Raw genomic sequence first — 21,945 nt, forward strand, 5'->3', positions numbered from 1 at the left:
CTCAATGGTAACAACGAAAGCCAAGGGACAATATACTATCTTCAATATGCTGAAAATTAACTGCCACATAAGGATTCAGTTTGTTCCTTACCAATCCTTATGTATGTACTTCAGTTTTTTCTGGTCTTATTTCACTGACCAGGACCTTTTACATAGTGTTAAAGAAAAGTGGTGGTGGAGGGCATCTGACTCGTTCTTTATCTGGAGTGGAATGTTTTTAATGTTCCACCAATATGAATAATGTTTCTGTAGAAATTTTTGTAACTACCTTCATCATATTAAGGTAATCCTTTTCTTTCTTTTTTGAAGACTTACTTATTAGACAGAGAGTATGCACAAGCAGGCAGAGCAGCAGGCAAAGGGAGAGGGAGAAGCAGACTCCATCCCAGGACCATGGGATCATGACCTGAGTCCAAGGCAATGCTTAACCAACTGAGCCACTCAGGTCCCCAAGGGAGTCCCTTTCAATTTTCATTTGGTTTGCCCTAAGCAGATGCCGAATTTCCTATATCTTTTGAAATGATTCTTTAATTTTTTTCTTCTTTAGTTGTTAATATAATGAAGTGCTTTTCTAATGTTCAAGTATTCTTAGTCCTAGAGTGAACCCAACTTTGTCATCCTGTATTCTCTTTTTTATATTTTGCTGAATTCCGTTTAGTAGCAGTTTGCTTTGTATTTATGCATCTTTGTGATTTGTGCATGAGGGTGTGTGTTTGGTCCATAATGTTCCATTACCCTGTTGTCTTGGCAAGTGGTCCCCAGGCTAATTTCATCTGTCCTTCATGCCCCCTCAGTGTTTGCTTTTCTCACTGTAAGCCCCGCAGATATACATGTACTGAATATAGTGTTTAAACTCTTATTAGTAAAGATTAAAGTTAGTGTGCTCCTCCCAAGCACTCTACAGTTTCAAATTAAATGTTCTATATGGATTTCACAACCTAACTTTTAAATTTCTGATAGGCACATTTATTCATTATTATTATTATTCATGATTATTACCATTCAGCTCATTGTTTTCTAAAAAATCACTTGAACATATTTAATATATATGGCTTAAGGAGTTTGGAGGCGTATATATACACCCATGAAATCACCACCACAGTCTATACCACAAACATATTTAGCACCTCTGAAAGTTTCCTCCTGCCCTCATATTATTTATCATTACTTTCTCGTGATGAGAACACTTAATGTAAGATCTACCTTTTTAGTAGAATTTTAAGTATACAATACAGTATTGTTTCTTATATTTCAGACCTTCCTTCAGTATATATCCAATTTTACAATTACACACACAAAAAGAAAACACAATGGGCAGGTTAATGGTAACTTAGACACACAAATGGGAAGACGTAATTAATGTGTTGGAAGACACATCTGGAAGATCCATTCGAAATTCTCTCAAATGCAGCACAGAGACACAAATGAACAGAAACTATAACAGAGAGATTAAAAGATATGGAAGAGTGAGTGAAAAAATATAGATTACATCAGATCTGAGCTCCAGAAGGGAAGACCAGAGAGATTGGAGAGAGGCACATGTCGAAGAATAATGCCTCACTAACCTCACCCTAATCCCATCCTTGTAAAAACCTATACCTCATTTTCCTTTTCCCTTCGATAATGAACCATTATCGTAATCAACCATTATGAAAAACCTAAAATTTTATGTTTTTGACATTCCTCATCGCATTTAAATTTTGGCATAATCAACCATTATGAAAAACCTAAAATCAATCTGAATTTAAGGCATGCCACAACCAAATAAGTACAATGGATCACCAAATTCACTCAGACTAATACTACATATCTAGTTCTATAGATGAACATGTTGAGGAGATTTGTCATGGGGACACTTGTTTCTTCGGTTCCTGTCGTGGTACCAGTGACAGTTGTGTGTGCTCGGGGTTTGGACCCATCAGACTGCCAGAGCATAAGACATCAGACACACTAAATATGTGGTTCAGCAGATGGGGGATCACGAAATTTGAGATATTACTGGCAGATACGTTTGTTCTCTGTAATGATACCACAGACTTGGGCCCTTCAAATCTAGGTATTCTGGGTCAGTTAAATTACGTCCCAAGTGATCCTGTCAAAAGATAGTTGCAGTTGTAGATACTGCATGAATTCAAGCATTTCTGACATTTCAAGATATCTGGTGATTGGGAGAATTTTCCACATGCTGACTTTTAGCTCTGTACATTTCACACCATGTTACCCTTCCACTTGTCACACATTTCTGGTGCCAGGGGCCATAGGACAGGCTGTACTATGACATCTAAACCATACCTGTGTATCATGACTCTGGTTAGGTCCACGTGGCAGACAGTAAAAGTATATCTGAAAGGCGTGCCTGGGTGGCTCAGTGGGTTAAAGTCTCTGCCTTTAGCTCAGGTCATGATCCCAGCGTCCTGGGATGGAGCCCTGCATCGGGCTTTCTGCTCAGCAGGGAGCCTGCTTCTCCCTCTCTCTCTGCCTGCCTCTCTGCCTACTGTGATCTTTGTCTGTCAAATAAATAAATAAAATCTTGGAAAAAAAAAGATTTTATTTATTTATTTGACAGAGAGAGATCACAAGTAGGCAGGAGGCAGGCAGAGAGAGAGGAAACAGGCTCCCTGCTGAGCAGAGAGCCCGATGTGGAACTTGATCCCAAGACCCTGAGATCAAGACCTGAGCCGAAGGCAGAGGTTTAACCCACTGAGCCACCCAGGCGTCCCAATAAATAAAATCTTTAACAAAAAAAAAAAAAAAAAAAAAGTATATCTAAAAGTCATTCTTTACTGGGAGAGCAGCTAGCAGGAACATAAGTGCAAAAAGAGTGACTGCAAACTAGGTAAAATTACCCAACAAAACTCAATTCTCTAAATCAACTTCCCTTTAGCCGGATCCAAAACGATGCTCACAGCCCCTGCCATGACAATCTACACAAGGAGAAATGTGGACAGGTAGTTAGAATAGAAAGGAATGGAGATCTTAACCATGTGGTCAAAATATCTTTCCAAATTTTACAAACACCTGTGACTATGTGAACCACCGCCCCCCCAACCCTTCCACAGCCTTGAGAGAAGCTTATACGCGTGAAAGGCTCTATACTTGAGGCTGTGGTTCTAGGTGGGAAGTGGAGTTTCAGTTTTATTATTTTTCATATAGATAAACGATGGTCTCCACACATTTGTGGAAAAGTCCGTTTTTTTCCTCCTTTGATCTGTATTGCCAACTGCTGTACATTAATTTTCTCTTTAATTGGGAGCCTGTGTTCATACATGCTCTCTGCATGTGGTTCCTGTTTCCCCTCATGGTGGGTTCCTTTTTAAAATTTCTTGGTCTCTTAGTGATTTCCTATATTTTCTATAAGCCCCATAACACAAGAAAATTATGTTTTATGCCGGATCTAACTGTTTCGTAGGAAAAAGGCCTCCCAGAATGCTTAATATTCCAGATTGCCAGAAGCTGATGTGTCTGTCCTTGGAGTTCTAAATTTTAAGTATCAGGTTTTTCACTCTGAGAATGCCTGGTCATTCCTGAGAGTCCCTTTTTCTTATACTTTCGAGCCATTTTATTTTTCTTCATTTATTAAATAAATACATCTTGTACTCTACAGCCGATACTTCTAATATCTGAAGTCTTTGTGGATCCGATTCTGGTTATCTACTCTTTCTGCTGACTCACTGGGTTCTGCCTTCTCGCGGTATTAGTGACTTTGGATTGCAAACATACGTTCAGTGCATCTTTTTCTGTTGTAATTCTTTGAAGCATGAGTTAAAGGAGGTTTTCTTCCTTCTAAGAGACCATTTGAATTTGTTTCTTCTAGATGCCTGGGAGCGCTTTTAACCCAGGACCTCTCTAAAATTAATTCTTGGCTTGAGGGTTTTCAAGTAAGACAGAAGTATGAATTTGGGCCACATATTCTTGAGAGACAGACTGTGGTTTCAAATTTCGGTGAGACCATCCCCTGTCATCTTTACTCCATGCCACATTGAGACAAATGAGAAAATTTTTCTAATTCACCTCTTTGTTGAGGGTCTAGCTATTTGAGGATCAGTCATAGCTTTATGCATGGGTTTCCTATCACAGGGCTTTAGAAACATCTGTGGTAGGTCACCAACAGATATATTTTTTTAAGATTTTATTTACTTATTTGACAGAGAGATAGAGAGTGAGCACAAGCAGGCAGAGTGGCAGGCAGAGGTAGAGGGAGAGAAAAAAGCAGGTTCCCCGCTGAGCAAGGAGCCGGATGTGGGACTGGATCCCAGGATCCTGGGATCATGACCTGAGCCGAAGGCAGCGGTTTAACCAGCTGAGCCACCCAGGCATCCCAGATATTTTTATAAAATACAATCAAAATTAGTTACTAGAAAAATGGAATGCTGCTTGGACGTCACTGCACTATAAAATTACTATAAACATTTCTGAACACTTCATTTCTATATGTATCTCAACGTGGACTGGCGGCAGATAATTTACAGACCCATCTGCAAGCCTTTGAGTAGGAGTATCTCATCATTCTTCCCACCTTTGGCAGACCTGAAGATTTATCTCCTATTCCTGCACTCCACGTAGCCATCAAGACGGAAGTTCGAGATTTGTCGAAATGGGAGATGTCAGAGTCCTGGGTGGGTGGGGCATGTACTCGCTTGTTTCTTTTGACTCTTGCTTTCACTTCATTTTTTCCAACTATAGATTTGTCTTTATATCACACTAGTTTGGCAGCACATTAGGAGAGGTTCTGCCATCAGGGGCTCCTGGGTGGCTCAGTTGGTTAAGCGACTGATCATGATCCTGGAGTCCCAGGATCAAGCCCCATGTCAGGCTCCCTGCTCAGTGGAGAGTCTGTTTTTTCCTCTGACCTCTCCCCTCTCATTCTCTCTCTCGCTCTCTATCAAATAAATAAATAAAATCTAAAAAACAAAACAAAACAAAAAAACAGCAATTCTACCATAATCCAAGGCTCCCTCTCTTCACTGAAGCATATGCCTATGTTCACCAAAATACATGTACAAGAGTAGTTTTTTTAAAAATTTTTATGTATTTATTTGACAGGCAAAGATCACAAGTAGGCAGAGAGGCAGGCAGAGAGAGAGAGAGAGAGGAGGAAGCAGGCTCCCCGCTGAGCAGAGAGCCCGACTCGGGGCTTGATCCCAGGACCCCAGGACCATGACCCGAGCCCAAAGCAGAGGCTTTAACCCACTGAGCCACCCAGGCGCCTCACAGAAGAGTAGTTTTTAACCACGTATTCATAGTTGCCCCAAACTGAAGATGGTAAAAATTTCCATTGACAGTAGATAAATAAATTTGACCCCTGCCCTATACTATATAGTAATAAGAATGAGTGAACTGTTGCAGTAGACAAAAGCATGGATGTTTCTCACAAACATGATGTTGAGTCAGAGCTGTCAGGTATAAAATCATACCTACTGCACAATTCTGCTTACATAACATTGAAAGCAGGCCTAATTAGCCATCTTGAAGACATATCATGGCCCTTAAAATCCCTCCATGTCTGGGGGAAGAGTGATGGCTCCAGTGGGTCACCGGCTCTTCTACCTCATGATTTCTGAATGCTGCTCACGAGGAGTCTTCTGTTGGTGAAGATGCATCAAGCTCTACACTCATGGTTTGCTCACTTTTTTGTGCACATTGGTACTTCATTAAAAGGTCTGCTTAAGGGGCGCCTGGGTGGCTCATTCATTGAACATCTGCCTTCGGTTCAGGTCATGATCTCAGGGTCCTGGGATCGAGTCCTGCATAGGGCTCCCTGCTCAGTGGGGAGCCTTCTTCTCCCTCTTCCTCTGCCTGCCACTCCCCCTGCTGTGCTCTCTATCACTCTGTCAAATAAATGAATAAAATCTTTAAAAAAAAAGTTTGCTTAATAAAAAGTATTTAGAAAATAGTTTATCTAACAACAACAGTCACTAAGCTGGAAAAAGCCTGAAAACTGGGCAGTGTCTTCTCTCTTGCCTTAGCCCTGTGTCCAGTGATTCAGTCTATCACGTGGGGCTGTGGGTCTTTTAGATATTCTCAGTTCCACCCTCCTCCCCACTCCTCGTCCCAGATCATCATCTCTCGCCTGAGCTACTTGTACCATATCTGAGTCCTCTCCCTGCCTCTGCCTTCATGCCCTCTAAGATGACCCAAGATGACCAAGATGATCCCCCCAAATGTGTGACCATGACCTCGGGGTATGTCCCTGCTTACAGTTCCTTCTGTGTCTCCCCACTGCTTCAGCAAGAAGACCACTGTCCTTGCCGGAGCTAAAAATGCCCTGCCCCATGCGTCCACTGCTGTGCTCATAGCTCACCAGGGCCAGTCTCCCGTGATGCTCTTTCCTCCATCAGCACCTACCTTCTTTCAGGCGTGGAATCCACCACTTTGCTTTCCCCATCGACTTCTTCTTGACACATAGGTGCTTTGGCCCAAAATAAGTTTTTTCCTCCTGTTTACCAAACTAATGGCTCCTAAATCATAACTTCAACCTCTTGCTCAGGGAAATCTCTTCTGTTCCGTTTCCCTTTATTCCCCATTAAAGCATGCATCACTTTTCTGAGTCCCTCACTGATTGTAGTAATCGATGTTGATACCTATCTCTCCCTACCGAAATGTAAACTTTACGGAGCAAGGTTGTATCTGTCTTGTTCACCAGTTTTCCCAGGATCGAACGCCGTGCTTTGCATGTAATAGCTGTGCAGTTAATATTTGCTGAATAAAAGAATGAGTGAAGAATGTTCTTGGCTATACTGTAACAGAAAGTGTGCTAAGAGACAATTACATTAAAATATTATGTGGCACATTTATTTAAACCTCAGGGAAAACTTAGAAGCGTATTTTTCTTTCCTCAAGAGGTTTCTGGCATTCAATAATTAATTCATTATTCCTTTGAATCATGTCACTCCTTGACCTAAATCTTCCCCATCCAGTGGATGGGATCTGGCCCCTACCCGCTTCTCTGGCCTCGTCCCATATCACTCTTCCCTTGTCATGCTGCCCCTCCTGAGCCTTGAACATCCCCAGCATGGTCCTGGTTTAGGGACTTCATGCTAGTTGCATGGTCTTGTTGGACTGTTTTCCTCCTACATGTTCACATGGTGGGCCCTCCCATACTCAAGAAGTTTCAACTCCAATTTCGCTCTTCAGGGAAGTTTTCCCTGACTCTTCAATCCAAAGGAACCTGCCTGCCCTCAATACTCTGCACCACATCATCCTGTTTTATTTCTTCATAGTACTGACCGATGTCAGGAATTGTGTTGTTTTTCATACTTGTTTACTCTTCAGTCCTCAGTACCAGACTGTCAGCTCCATGAGGGCGGGAACTGTATTGGCGTATTCACTCCCTGTCTATGGCAGCTAGCATTTTGGCACATAGAAGGTGCTTCATCTATAGTGACTGAATGATTGAACGAATGTGTTAGATGGGGCATTCATTCATCCTTTCCATGGAGGGCAGTGCTAAACAGTAGAACTCTCTGGGATGATGGAAATAGTCTGTGGACTAGACAGTGTCCTCCAGAGAGACAGAGCCATTAGGATACCTCTATATCTCTCTATCTGTCTGTCTGTCTGTCTATCTACGTACCTACCTACCTACCTAGACATATATAAGAGGAGATTTCTATAGGAATTGGCACATGGGTTATAAAAGCAGAGAAGTCCCACAATCTGCCATCTGCAAGACGGAGAACTAGGAAAGTCCATGGTATATAATTCAGTCTAAGTCTAAAGGCCAATAGTGTATGTCCTGATCTGAGTCCAAAAACTTGAGAACCAGGGGCACAGATGATTAAAGGCAGGAGAAGATAGATGCGTCAGCTCAAGCAGGAAGTGAGAGTGAGTAATTCCTATGAAATACTTATTCCATTCCTCTACTTTAAAAAAATTTTTTTCCTATTAGGGCCCTCAGTGTATTGGGTGATGTCCACCAGTATTAGGGAGGGCCATATGCTTTGCTCAGTTCACTGACTGAAGTGCTGATCTCTTCCGGTAGCGCCCTGACAGAAATAATGTTTTACCAGGCATCCCTTGGTCCACTCAAGTTGACACATAAATTAACCAGCTTAGTCTAAGTCTGCTGTGTCCTGTATCGTAAATACTAGCCATGTGTAGTTATTAAATCCTTGAAATGTGCCTAGTGTACCTGAAAAACTTAATTTTGAGTTTTGTTTCATTTCAATTTGAATAGACACATGAAGGTGAGGGGCTACTCTAACGGACACTGCAGCTCTAGAGAACCTGATTTAGGATGAGGGGAGGGCAGGGTCAGGAAAGGTCTTCTCAGGCAAAAACGTGTCAGTGGAGATGTGGAGGATGAGTTGACAGCATCCAAGTGAGGAGGAAGGTGGAGGAGGGAAGGCTGAGGGTGTGCACTTAGGGCACAAGGACTGGGAAGGACATTTCAGAGAGAGGAAACAGAATGTACAAATCCCTGAAAGTGGAGAAGCTTTTTCAAAAGGGATTTTTAGTGTTGAGGAATTGAGATCTTTTTAAGAAATGTTATGATATAATGACCTTTTGTTGACCCATGGTTTATCTCATCTTCATATTTAAATTTGATGTGCAGTGAGTAACATGTTCTGGTAGGACATGCGCATCAGAGGCTGTCTTATCCCAGTAGAGCTGCATTCCCTGAAGACTTAGCTAACCCTTCTTTCGCTGGAGAGTCTCAAGTTCTTCAGATTGTACCATATCTTACAAGTAATAGGTTTGAGAAGTTTACTTCTCTGTAAGGAAGGGTTTCCTCTTATTTGGCTCTTTATTACTATTTTAAAGCTTAAAGAATTGACTGATTCCAGTTTGTTCTGTTTCTCTATAGACATAAAATATATCAGTATCTTTCTCTCTCTAATATATAGATAGATATAAACCTATCTATATAAAATTTAATATACTTTCTGCTTAACTTTTCCATACTAAATAAGAGTAGAGATTTCCTTTCTCACACATACCAAAACATTCACTACTTGGGCTCAAAAGATCAGTAAGAGGTAGACAGTGAGTGAATTCTTGCAACTTTTAAATATAATTCAACGTCTGTTTTGTATTTTATCTGGATTCGTCATCTCCCAATGATTTGAAAGCTGTAGATCTGATTTTATATGCATATACATTTACTATATATATATATTTCCCATTGTGTTATGATTCTTCACATTCAATACTGGGCAATGATTTCTACTTATCAGCAAGAAAGGATTTATAGTCTAAGAATGCCTAAGTATGATTTTTTAGTAGGCTAATTACCACTTCTAGCAGTTGTAATTAAAAAAGAATCTTGCCACATTTTAAGCTCCTTTTCCCACAGATTTACTCATTTTTCACCCCTGACACCACTTTTTATTTTTTGCAGATTTTTTTTTTTTTGATGAAAGCCAGTTTTCCTTAAAAAACATTTCTCTATTTTTCTATTTAGTTTGAAAGCTTGTAGATTTTCTGGACCAAATATTCTTAAAGATATTTATTGTGATTCACTAAGTAGAAATAAGACCTAAGACTTAGCACAGGAGCTGGGAAATTGGAAATTTTGAATTGTAACCTACTTTGCCTCCTATTGTGGGACTTAAATTGCTCTACTAGGAAGATGCTAATTCCTTATGTTCAAGGTGATTCTATATAGACCTCATGTATTTTCCTGATTTATTTTTAAGATTATTAAAATGTATTACTAATAGCTAGTTGAACTGGGTTTAACCATGATGGTATCAGAGATGTGTAAACTTGGACTTCTGTTACTATAAGAGGACAAGTACTGGTGCTTGTCCAAGGGACTTCTAAGTGGGGTGTACCAGCATCTACCCCTTTCTTAAGCAACTCAGCACCACTCAAGACATTATTTAAACAGTCTCTGTGCCTGTTAATGAACAACCACGGGGCTGAAGTCAGAGATTTGAGCCTGAGTAGTTGAGTATAAAAGTCACCAAAATGCACATAGCAAGGTAATGTTGTAAAAAGTTAAGAAAGCACAAAAAAGGGGGAAGATTGGAAAATAAACTTGGTTACATAAATTGAATGCTAAGAAACCCATGGTAAGAGACTCACAAAAGAGTACTTCTTACAGAACAGAAAGAGGGGGACCTCTGGGAACTGACAATGTTCTGGGAATTAAGTGCCAATTATGTCCTGGACCAATTATCAGTGCTTTTACTAAAGACAATTTTTAAAAAAGATTTTATTTATTTATTTGAGAGAGCAAGCATGCATGTGAGTGGGGTAAGGGGCAGAAAGAGATAATTGCAAGCAGACTCCTCCCTGAGCTCAGAGATTCACTCAGGTCTCCATCTCACAACCCCATCAGATCATGACCTGAGCTGAAATCAAGAATTGGACACTCAACTGACTGAGTCACCCAGGTGCCCCTAAAGACAATTTATTTTAAGTAGCAACCTTGGAAACAAGCATGGTCAGATTTGATCCCAGACCCCTCTTCCTACTGAGTGCCCTTGACAAATCACTTAACTTCTATGAATCTCAACTTTCTCTTCTAAAAAGTGAGGATAACTATATCTACTTCACAGGGTAATGTAAGGATTTAATGAGGTAATCAGATATGAGCAAAGAAGAGTTATTTCCCCATCCCTCTAACAACGTCAGCATGCATTCCTTAGAAGTGGTTTACAGTGGTTAAGTGTTGGGTCTCTGGAATCAGACTGTTCAAATCACAGCTCTCTCACTTATCAGCTGTGTGACCTTGGACAAGTTACTTGACCTCTCTGTGCTTCATTTTCATAATATGAACAATGAGGATATTAATAGTACTTTCCCCATAAAGTTGTTATGAGGATTAGAAGAGCTGAATCTATTAAGTATTTAGGACAGCACTTCAGCACAAGTAAACATTCAAGTGTTAGCTAAGAATGTGCAATAGTTTTGGATTCTTTCTAGAAGTGATTCCTTTTGTGTTAGGTTATATTCACCTAACTGGACAGGAAGACACGATAACAGTCATGCCAGCTGTGGGGTGAGTTTCTTGTAATTCTGTTTGGGGCGACACTGCCTGCTGTGGACAGGTGGTGGTGGTGGTTCTCCTTCTAGCTAAGGGCAGTTCTGGGTGAGAGCCTCTAGAGCCAGCAGCCCGGCTATCTTGCATCCAGCCTTTGTTACTGATTGTTACTGATACTGGGCAAATTAACATTTATGACTGTTCACTCCCTTGTGAAATGGGGAAAATTTTGGCCTCTGGGGGTGGTGTGAGTATTACATGTGGTAATTTACCTACAGGCCCATGTACCCCACACCCAGCCCAGAGCTTCAGAGTAACGATTATTATTACATCAAATATATATAACAGTTGGGCCCTCGGGGGGTTCAAAGGAAGAAAAACCAGGAGGCAGCTAGAAGTGGGGCCCTTTCTGCCTGTGTGAGCTTGGTCTGGTTAAGAGGAAGAAAAACAATCTCTTCCTTTTGCAACCTAAATGACTACAAATGTCTCCCCCTGGCCCCTGTCTTTCGCACCCCCCCTACCCCCAAATAGGTAAAGACACCATTCTTTTCAGTTTTATAATCTACTCATTTCTGTAGGTGCGGGTTTATCTGGGCTTGGTGGTAAGCCAAGGGTGGGTGGGGAGAAGCATTAAAACCTGGCAACCCAGCTCCCCCATCTCCGGATGCCGCAGGGCTCCTGCCAGCCGTCCTCGGTTAAAAAACGTGCTTTTTCTTTCACTTCCCCGCAGTCTCCTGTGCAGCAGCTCATTACCACCCGCTTCAATCACCCCTGCCAGCATCTCCCCAGAACGTTTTCCCCTTCCCCCATTTCAGGGACATTGGTCGTAGCTGACATTTAAAGGAAATAAACACGGATTTTAAAAATTACAACCTTCTCCGCCTGAAGAACCCCGCAGCAATGAATAACCGAACAGTCCAGCGAAGAGCGCCTGTCGGGGCTCAGCTCCGCCAGCCCTTCCTGCCACACAATTCCCCACACCCGAGCAGCACAAATCACCATTTCCAGGCACCACTCGAGGCTGCCAATTCCACTTTCGCTTAATCTCATTTAAAATCCGGCTACAGATGAGGCTCTGTCGCTGCGGCGAGGAACCGGGCGGGGGGCAGCGGGAGGGACGCGAGGCCTGGATGGGAAGGGAGCGCAGGGGCCCCTCGCGGTTCGGGGCCGCGGGCGGATCCCCAGAACAAGTGCAGGCCGCCAGAGCTCCGAGGCGGGCGAGCCCCGAGGGGCGCGGGGCGCAGGCGGCGCAGACAAAGCCGCCGCCGCCAGCGCCGGCCCCACCAGCCCTCTCCTTCCCCCGCGCCTCCTCTCAGGAAAAAGAGGGAAATCTGAGGGCCAAAGGGGACGGTCTTCTCCTTGTGCTCCTCCAGACAGCTGGCGGGAGGTTCTCTCTCTCCGAGCTTTCTCCGTCCCTTGCTGTAGATTGGCGGCCCCCGTGGCCCCCAACAGGACCCCCAGACCCACACCCTCCTCGGGATCGCGCCCCTCGGCGGCCCTTCCGGGGGGAAGCGCGCTGCGGCGCCCGGGCCCCGGGAGGCGTACGCCCCGCGTCTCCCGAGGTGCGGGCGAGCGAGCCCGAGAGGGCGGGGGCCGGGCGGGCGCGCGCAGGGCGGCGCGCGGGGGCGGGGGAGCGGCCGGGACACGTGTGGCGGCGGCGCGGGGGGGAGACTCGGCGCCCGGGGCTTTAAGAAGGTGTGGAGGGGGGCGGGCGCTTTCCCAGGCCTGGCCGAGGGGCGTCGCGCAGAGGCGGCGCGGCGGCGGCGGCGCACGGAGGCGGCGGACGACGCGCTCTCGGAGCCCGCAGCCCGGGTCCCGCTCTCCCGCGGCCCAAAGAAACTTTGCAAGCCGCGGTCTCCCGCGGAACTCCGGGGCTCCGCGCCCGAGCCCGCTCTGCTCGCGTCCGCCGCCTCCTCGCCTTCTCTCCGCGTGGCTCCTCCGTCCCGGCGCCTCCCAAACTGAATGAGCGAGCGGCGCTCGGGGCGCGCGGCGGCGGCGGCGGCATGGAGCGCAGTTGCTGGGCCCCGCGGACTTTCCTCCTGGCGCTGTTGCTGGGGGCGACGCTGAGGGCGCGCGCGGCGGTGGGCTATTACCCCCGCTTCTCGCCCTTCTTTTTCCTGTGCACCCACCACGGGGAGCTGGAAGGGGATGGGGAGCAGGGCGAGGTGCTCATTTCCCTGCACATTGCGGGCAACCCCACCTACTACGTACCGGGACAAGAATACCATGGTAGGTACCACAGCGGCTCCGCGCTCGCCGCCCGGCCCGGTGCGCCCGCGAGCGCAGCTTTTTATCCCTTTCCTTCTTCCAAGGGGCCATTTAAACGGGAGCCAAGAGAGCCCTTCCCTCAACCTTGCGCTCTGTGGAGGGACAGGGAACAAAGTTAGTGAGGATCGAGTCGCGAGTTGGGATTTACTCGCCACACAGCACACGCTCCCCTCACGCATCTCCTCGTAATAAGCCCGTTCTTGGGGGGAAACGCCTGAGAATTGGGGGTTGGCATCTTTCCCTCCTCACTCCTCGTCCCTGCCGCTGACACGTTTAGTGGGTCCGTGCGTCTTGTTTCCCTAACCCCGGTGCTCGGATTCCAGACCTTTGTCCTGCCCGGTTCCCCCTGAAGGGTGGCGTTGGGGCTGGCGCCGGGCTCTGCGGACGGGCTGGTGACAGACTGGCGCGCCCCGGTCCCCGGCTGCCCCGCGCCGTCGTCTGCCCGCTGCAAAGTTCCCGCTGCTTGCCAGCCAGGGTCCCCCATTTCATCCAGTGTCCAACGGCCCTCCTGAAATGGAGCGGCTGCTTCCAGCGCTCACTGTGCTTTATGAAGTGTCCCTTAAAATGTCCGTAATCGATGGGTTTTTAACAAATTCCTCCTACTTTTAACGTGCTGCTTGTTTTTAAAGTGATCTCTGTGTTGTGTATTGATGACTTTGTCTTTTATCTGCACAGCTTTAATTTCCAGGTAAGGGCTGGAAGCCCCTTATAATTTAAAGGTATCTTAAAAAAAAGATCGTTATGGAGCCCTTCATCGAAATTAAACGTTGCTGAGGAAGTAAAATATAGCTCCAAGAAATAGAATTTTATATGGTGCATGCATGTATTTTAGCTGTTGTAAGCTAGTAAATCGAGTATGTGGGTATTTTCTTTATTTCCTCTGGCACTTCTGGATATTTCACTTCCATGGTGTTTCTAAGGTGGGACAGGCACTATTTGATTAGAATTTCAAGGCAAAAATACTTAAACCCAACCAAATAGAAACTATTGCCTAGTAATCTCATGGTTTCGATGTCTTGTAGGCTAACAATTATTGACATAGCAGGAGATAATCCACGGAGCAGCTGGCATTTCAGATAAACATGCGTGTAAAAACGATAAGAGTCCTTAAGTTTTCTGTCTTCTGAAAAACACCTTTGTGTCTACACTAAAATGTTTTACATAAATAAATGCTTTCCGGAGGTTTACAAGAGTGCGTTTACAACTTTCTTGTGGCATGGTGGCAGCCTTGTCTGTAAAGCAGGAGTCTAATTTGGTGGAATTTTAGACTTTGAAAAATTAATTGTCTGTAACTAGTCCCTTCTTTAATAAAGTGTTTCTGAGGCTTGCTTCCCAAGAATGTTCTGGTGTTTTTTAAGGTCCCGGGAATCCTTAAGTGACAAGACCAGCCAGTTTGATGGTAACCCAGACCTAACCCTAAGACTGATTGATTGAGCTTGTCACTTGGTATGACCCTTAGCAAAGGTGCTTGCCTGTCATTAGTTCTAAGTGAGAGTGGTAGGTAAGTGAGCCTGAGCTGGGCTAAAAGGTATGATTTTCAGGTTGTGATGGAAGACCATGTGATAATACAAAGCCCTGTTATTGCTTTTTTTCTTCTATTTTTTTCACATCCTTTGTAAGATGCTAGCACAGAAGAAAACTTTAAAATACTAAAATGTGACCTAGACTTTGCTTTCGCTATAAAGCTAGCAAATAGAAGTCAGCCAAAGACCGTCCATAATCACATCCCTGAGTCTGAAAAAGAATGAGTGATAGAGAGTAAGAAAAAAGTGTAATACTTCAAGTTGGACATTGTGTGGGAAGCCTCAATTTCTTCCTCTTTTCTGCCATCAGAAAAGGTAGAGAACTTTTATTATGTAACTTCAACAAGGTCAAATTGTTATAAACGTTGAGAACCGTTCATGTCATATTTTAAATTCCATTATCTGTTTTATCAAATACTTCGAAATTGCCTGCTTGAAACAGGCCTTCATTAAGAGTTTTTCCCTGTAAAATGTTCTACAGATTGAAGAATTGTTTGAAAACGAAGTGATGCTTACCAGTGTCTCTTTTTCTTTCAGATTTCTAAAAATAAACATTAAAATTAATTGTGTAGCATCTTTAGGAATTGAACTGGTAATGGAAAAACTTAACCTAATACACATTTCTGATTGGCTCATTTTATGAGAGACCAAAATAGGAGGTCATTCAGCCAAAAATTTTTAAAGCTCAGAAATCTGTAAAATATTAGCTTGAGATTTTATTTCTAACCTTCTCAATCTTTAAAGGTAACAATTATATCAGAACAAATCAGTCTTATCTGTGATTTATGTTGAACTCCTCCTTTGGAGGAATGGTGTTTGGGTACGGCTGATGGTTGTAACCTTCTTTACCTGAGAGAATGCATTGGTATGTCCCTAACATGGAACATGACTGTAGATCAGACTGTGCCAGCTGCCCCTTGAGATTTGTGCTGTGTGACAGAGCTCAGCATGTGAAATGGAGAGGCAAATGTCAGTCTAGTATAAAAGTGGTTCAAAATTACAGGTCTCTGTATATGTCATCTTTATTTAAAGATTTTATTGAAAATCTTTTGGGGTGCCTGGGTGGCTCCATCAGTTAAATGTCTGCCTTCGGCTCAGGTCATGATCCTGGGGTCCTGGGATCCAGCCCCAAAGTCAGGCTTCCTGCTCAGTGGGGAGTCTCCTTCTCTCTCTCCCTTTGCTCCTCTCTCTGCCTCTGCTTGTTCAAATACTCACTCTCTCTGTCCTCTCAAATAAATCAATAAAATCTTAAAGAAAAAGAAAACCTTTTCAAAAACAAAAACCTAATACTAGAGCATTTGAAGCTCGCATGTCTAACAGAGTTGTCATATATTTCCAGCATTTAGTAGATCTATGTATTTGCAGTTTTGGCAACTCTATAAACAGTACGTAGTTACTTCTCCTAGTTTTCATCCTAAAGGATGTCATTTGGTACCTCTCTTTTCATCTTCTTATATCACTTTTTTCTTTTATTCATTCTTCATTAATTAGTGAGGAAGAGAGTTGGGGGGAAGGGAGAAGAAAGGGAGCCTGAGGCAGGGCTCAATCTCAAAACCATGAGACCATGACTTGAGCCGAAATCAAGGGTTGGATGCTTAACTGACTGAGTGCCCCATCTTCTTCCATCTTTTAAATTCTGTCATCTATGACTTTCTTGAGATGGTATCATTAGTCACAGTGAACTATGGTGTCCTTGTATGAGTATACCACATTGCAGAAACTCAGCAAAAGGAGGTCTTCTCTACGTCATGTTGAATTAGAAAGGTCTTGGGATCAGAATCTTTTTTTATCTTAAGAATTTACTGTTTTTGTACAAGTCCCAAAATATAGTCAGTTTCCACAATGTGATTTCCAGGATGAACCCTGAATTTTTTTTGTAGAAGATTGCAAATAACAAGAAGATAGAAAATGGAAACCTAGCTGATCTAGCCAGGTGGCCATTTCTCTTTCCCAGACACACCTGGCAATTCCCTGCTCCTTCTGCTGGGGACCAGGGCAGTATTGTGAAACATACAAAGGTCGAGTTGATGTCTGCACTTTTCCTCTCCCACAATAATCCCTCTTCCTCCTCTTTACTCTCAGGTATCTACCTATCCATTTTTGTTTGCAGCCTCCTCCCTCAACTGATTTGTAGAGAATGTGACTCATCAACATTAAATTCTCCCACAGTCTTAATTATAATGGTAGAAAGTTGTCCCCCCCCTTTTTTTGTTCGTTTAGAAGAATTTTAAACATCACTAAGCAGGCAGATAATACATTTTGGGGTAGAAAGAATTTTAGAAACCCTTGAAATCATGTAATAACCTACTTGCTCACAAGATTGGCTTTACTCAGCCACCATCAGAGAGGAGAGGTCAGACATTAGAAAAAGCATCTGTGAAAGCCAAGAGTAAGTAAAGGAGTCTATGGAATGTGCCTGAGCTCGGATAAGACAATTTATCCGAATCCAGAAATAGACTAGAATCCCTGTTATTAAGGGGCTGTTAAGGTGGAGGAAGTGTTCTCTTATAGTGAAAAAATGTTCTAAAATATTGATGGGGGTAAAAAATTCTGTCTTAACAGAACTGAATTAGTGATACGGTATAATGCTTAAAAAGGGGAATTGTATTGTGTTTTGTAACACTGTTGGTAGTTCTTGCATGCTATGTTTCCATTCCATTATTTATTTAATCATTTTATGGGGTGACTGCGGAAATCAGCTCCTGCTGCTAAAACTGAGCATTTACCTAAATGTAGAAGATATAATTGGAGAAAGAGCACTTTGTCGTAACCATTGCCAGTATTACTTGTATAAATATATGTGTTCTGGAATCAACCAGTTGCTATTTAAAAATCACTGTTCAAAGGCAGTGCGAGGTAATGACCTTTCAAATATAGGAATGATATATGTCAGATATAATTTTTGGTAATATACTCCAAATAAAATTCTTTTCAAAGAAATGGTATTATCATTTGAATTAAAGTAATCTCATGTTGCTAAGGTAACTGTATTGTTTGATCAGGTGTGTGGTTATTTGTCCTTTACCTGTCTCAGATTCCAGAATCAGCACATTTAAACTCTAAGCATCATTTCTCTCTGTAATTTAGAAGTGAACTTCAGTGGTGTCCTACTTGTATGTGAAAATCGACTGTTTTAAAGCATTTTGCTCTACTTGTTGTATATTTCATCTCTCTACAGTTTATTTCAAACATATTTTACCTATGTGGTTCAGATTGTTGCTTACATCATATAAATCTTGCTTTATATGATTCTCTCCAATTTTTATGACTATTTTAAACTACTATTTTTATTTTCATTAAAAATATTAAAGAAAAAATAATGTTGCATAATTGAAATCATATATTTTTGACAGAACTATCTTATTCCCATATTTTTTTCTTTTCACCTTTAAAAAGTAGGTGATAGGCATTGTAACAAGATTTTAAAGTCCACACTATCGACTTTGAAATTTTTTCATAAATTAGGGGTGCCTTGATGGCTCAGTCAGTAGAGCGTCTGACTCATGATCTCAGGTCTTTAAAAAAGAAAAAGAAATTTTTTCATAAATTAGTTCATTCAAAAGAATAGATCTGAAAGTATTCTTTTATATTTTCCCTCTCTGGAATTGATCAAATGTATAGAATGACCTGGGAACCTTACATTATCAATTATTTAGAATGTATTGCATATTAAGCCATAACTGTTCTTTTGATTATTTCAAATACTATGTCTTTAATGTTAACTGATGGTTGCTGATATATTGAACTCTTAATATTTCATACAATCTTTACATTTGAAAAGCGTAAATAAATTGAGTAACCAGCACTTTTTGAACACTGGCATTTAAAAAATTGTAAATATTCTCATGCAAAATATCAAGTTATTAAGCATTTTTTAAAGTTCTTTATGTAATATATGAATAGCAAAAGTGGGTGGCCTTACACTCTGTCAGGAAGAGAAGGTAGGTAGGCATTCTGTTAGAATGGCAGGTTCACTATGAACAAAGAGAAATGATTTAGGCTTCGTCTGAGTAACAACATAACAGAGATAAAAAGAGAAATTCATTTATTTAAATATTTTGGTTTCAAGAAACATTTGGATGATTAATCTACCCCACTGATTTTAGAGTGATTTATTAAACAACCAAAATGTATAATTTCAATCTAATTGAGCTTAAGCAAAACAGTATTAAAAACACATTTTCAGGAATTGGAATTGAGTTCTCAGATATGAAGCTTTCATAATGACTGTTCAGACGCAGGAATGGTGTATTTTTTCTAAAAAATGAGTCTTGGCTGTCAGGTAATTCCCCATGAGGTGATCTTACTTTGGTTTCAGTTGTATAGCTCAGAGAGTCATTTTTGCCCGTGTATCTGCCATGCCCTTCTCATTGAAGGCAAGAGAGCCTCTAAAGGATTGAATGCTGTGCCTGTGGGTTAACCAATTATTTCTAAGATATGCTTTGCTAAAAGTATACCTATTTTTTTCCTTCTTTATTCAATCCCACGTAGGAACCAATGTAACACCAGATGTAGGAATGTGCAGAAGGATCAGTACGAACATATACAGATGTCATTGTGTGGCTTAAGGCAGCTCTAATCATTCCAAAAACAAAATGAAGGTAATTAGGTAGCTTTTGGATGCAGCAAAGAACTAGTCATAGGAACTCTGATGTTCCAAAGTAGACACTTGAAACCCAACTTACCCTTTCATACTAACTTACCTTTCCGTAGAGAAAACTTTATTTGGAAGACAATAAATTAAATTTTATTGATTAAAGAAGACTTTGCCACTAGCGAAGAAGTCATGAGTGATTGCCATTGATGTATACAGATGGCCACGTACCGAGTGACAGGAGGGGAGGACCATAGTTGACCAGTTTGTGCTATACTCACCTCAGAATTGACTTTCTTTGCCTTTCCTGCTCTGTCTGTTCTTCCAACTGTATCTCACATGCTCTCTCCCTTGGTCCCGTCTTCCTCCTCCTAAATTTTCTCATTGTCTTTCTTCATCTTCTCCCTTCCACCATATCACAGGTCCTTGTGTTCCCTCTCCTCTTTCTTCCCTTTTCCTGCTTTACCACTCTCTTCTCTTGTTCTTCCTGTTCTTTCTCTGTTTCCTTCTTCTCTTCAGATCTTCTGTCACCATCTCTATTTTTCTCTCCATTGACTATAACGTGAAAAATATCAGATTTCTAGCAATTATCATACTCCTTGGATATTTGCAATCAGTGAATGTGTAGGCTTTTGTATCGTTCTCTTAAAAATTTAGTGCTGTGTTTCTGTGACACACACTTGCCCTTTTAAAAAAATATGAGTTAATCACTCCTCAAAGAAAAGCGGACCCTTCCTTCTGCACTGTAAAATCTTTTGTTAGAATGTTCAAGCCTGTGGCTACTTCTGAGTCTGCCACTTTCCTGCTGTCCCTTATTTTGGCCAGACTATAGATTCTGAAGGTTGTGCACAGGAGCATAGAAGTACACATTGGGGGGCACCTGGGTGGCTCAGTGGGTTAAAGCCTCTGCCTTCAGCTCAGGTCATGGTCTCAGGGTCCTGGGATCGAGCTCCGCATCCGGCTCTCTGCTCAGCGGGGAGCCGGCTTCCTCCTCTCTCCCTGCCTGCCTTTCTCCCTACTTGTGGTCTCTGTCTGTCAAATAAATAAATAAAATCTTTAAAAAAAAAAAAAAGAAGTACACATTGGTAGGGAGTTATAGAAATTAGAAAACCATGTACTAAATTAGCCTGAATCTGAGAGACAGCTCAACCTGGAGATTTCTGAATGCTTGGGTGCAAAGAATCTCATCTAGTAAACTGATGAAGGACTTTCTCTCTCATCACCTCAGTCACCTCAAGTCTTCTCATTTTCTTGCTGGTTTGGACCAAGGTTCATAACTGCAGTTGCCCAGGTATGAAATAGAGCTGCCATCTCTTCTGGTTGCTGGCACTTAACAGGTCAAAAAGGGGGAGTATGGGCTTTGGTCTAAAGCAAACACTAGATTGGAGATGTGTTGCTCTGAGGGGAGTACCATAGTCTTCCTTGAGCAAGATCAATTGTGTTGTTTTGTGGCATTGTCTGTTCCAGCTCAGAACTTTAAAGATGCCTGCCTTGGCGGAGAGTTCAGAGTTATTACACTACAAAGGACCATCCCAGGAGGCACAGCCATGTGGCAAGAGTTCAAGCTTTGGCAGCAGAGAGAACTGCCTATATATATCCTTTCTCTGCCACTTATTAGTTGCTTGCCTTCAACAACTAAATCTCAGTTTTCTGATTCTAACGTAAAAATAATAATATTCATATTTCAGGGTTGCGATCACCCACTGAGGTCATGCTTATGAGGTACCTGGTACACAATAAGTACTTTTTCAGTAGTAGCTCTTATCATCTGGTACAATCACCCAGCATTAGGTAAGGGGAGTTGAAGCACTGTATGTACAGCTAGGAGCCATTTATCCCATGCATGCCCATTTTGTGCCTTGTCAATATGTGACATATTTCAAGAGAAATTTCAATTTTAGTTATTGAGGAGAGTCATAAAAATTAAAAAAATAAAAAGAACAATTCCTCATTCAGTACATATGATCAGAAAGGGCTTCCCAGCCAAAATACATATATGACTTGCCTAGAATTAAGGGTTTTAGTATGGTTCTAGTCCAAACAAAACATTTATTAACTTAGCCCATTCCTAACTCAAACCTCCCTATTCCTAAAATGAGTATTTTTCTTTATTTAATGGTCCTAATAATGACCAAATTTTGTGTATTTAAGTATATTCTGGGAAAAATGCCAAGATAAGTAAATATTGACATCAGTTTAATATATTTTGTCAAATCCTATAATATGTATGTCTTCAGCCCCTGTGAAATGGTTTTAAAATACAAAACTATTTTAGCCAAACTCAACTGAGAGAGATTGGTTTTAATAATGAACCCAGAGTTCCAGGTCCCCAAGGACTAATTGAGGAAACTTAGATCCACAAGCAGTTTGGTGGGGAAGTGGAAAGTCAGTTCATTACAATAAAAAATGTACTCGTCAGTATAAAGGCTTTGGATGTCCACTTCCTTCTGTCTGTCTACTGGAGGAAAGTTTTTATGGGTAGGCAAGTGACTATTAGAGGTTGTTTGGGAGCTTGGAGTTAGAGGATCACAATGGCAGATTCCAGCATCCATCTAGGAAAGCTTCTCCAGCCAACTCACATCTGGGCTGGTTGGCCTCTTCTTCCCTAGACGGTAGTAGAGGAAGGCTAT

The 21,945-nt window shown here is 42.1% G+C and overlaps 1 protein-coding gene across 3 annotated transcripts in view; it reads left to right on the plus strand.

The window, feature by feature from the left end:
• Window positions 1-12,886: 12,886 nt before the first annotated feature.
• RELN (reelin) overlaps window positions 12,887-21,945 on the plus strand; it is a 511,932-nt gene continuing 502,873 nt past the window's right edge. For 2 of the 3 annotated variants that reach the window (XM_044245853.1, XM_044245852.1), the window contains exon 1: window positions 12,920-13,159. In XM_044245853.1, coding sequence (XP_044101788.1) covers window positions 12,934-13,159 — 226 coding nt within the window. In that variant the 5' untranslated portion in view covers window positions 12,920-12,933. Of the gene's footprint in view, window positions 13,160-21,945 lie in introns of all 3 variants that reach the window. The other variant, XM_044245854.1, reaches the window with a different exon arrangement.

This window comes from Neovison vison, chromosome 4, assembly GCF_020171115.1.
Source record: "Neovison vison isolate M4711 chromosome 4, ASM_NN_V1, whole genome shotgun sequence".
In the NCBI taxonomy this organism is placed as follows: domain Eukaryota; kingdom Metazoa; phylum Chordata; class Mammalia; order Carnivora; family Mustelidae; genus Neogale; species Neogale vison.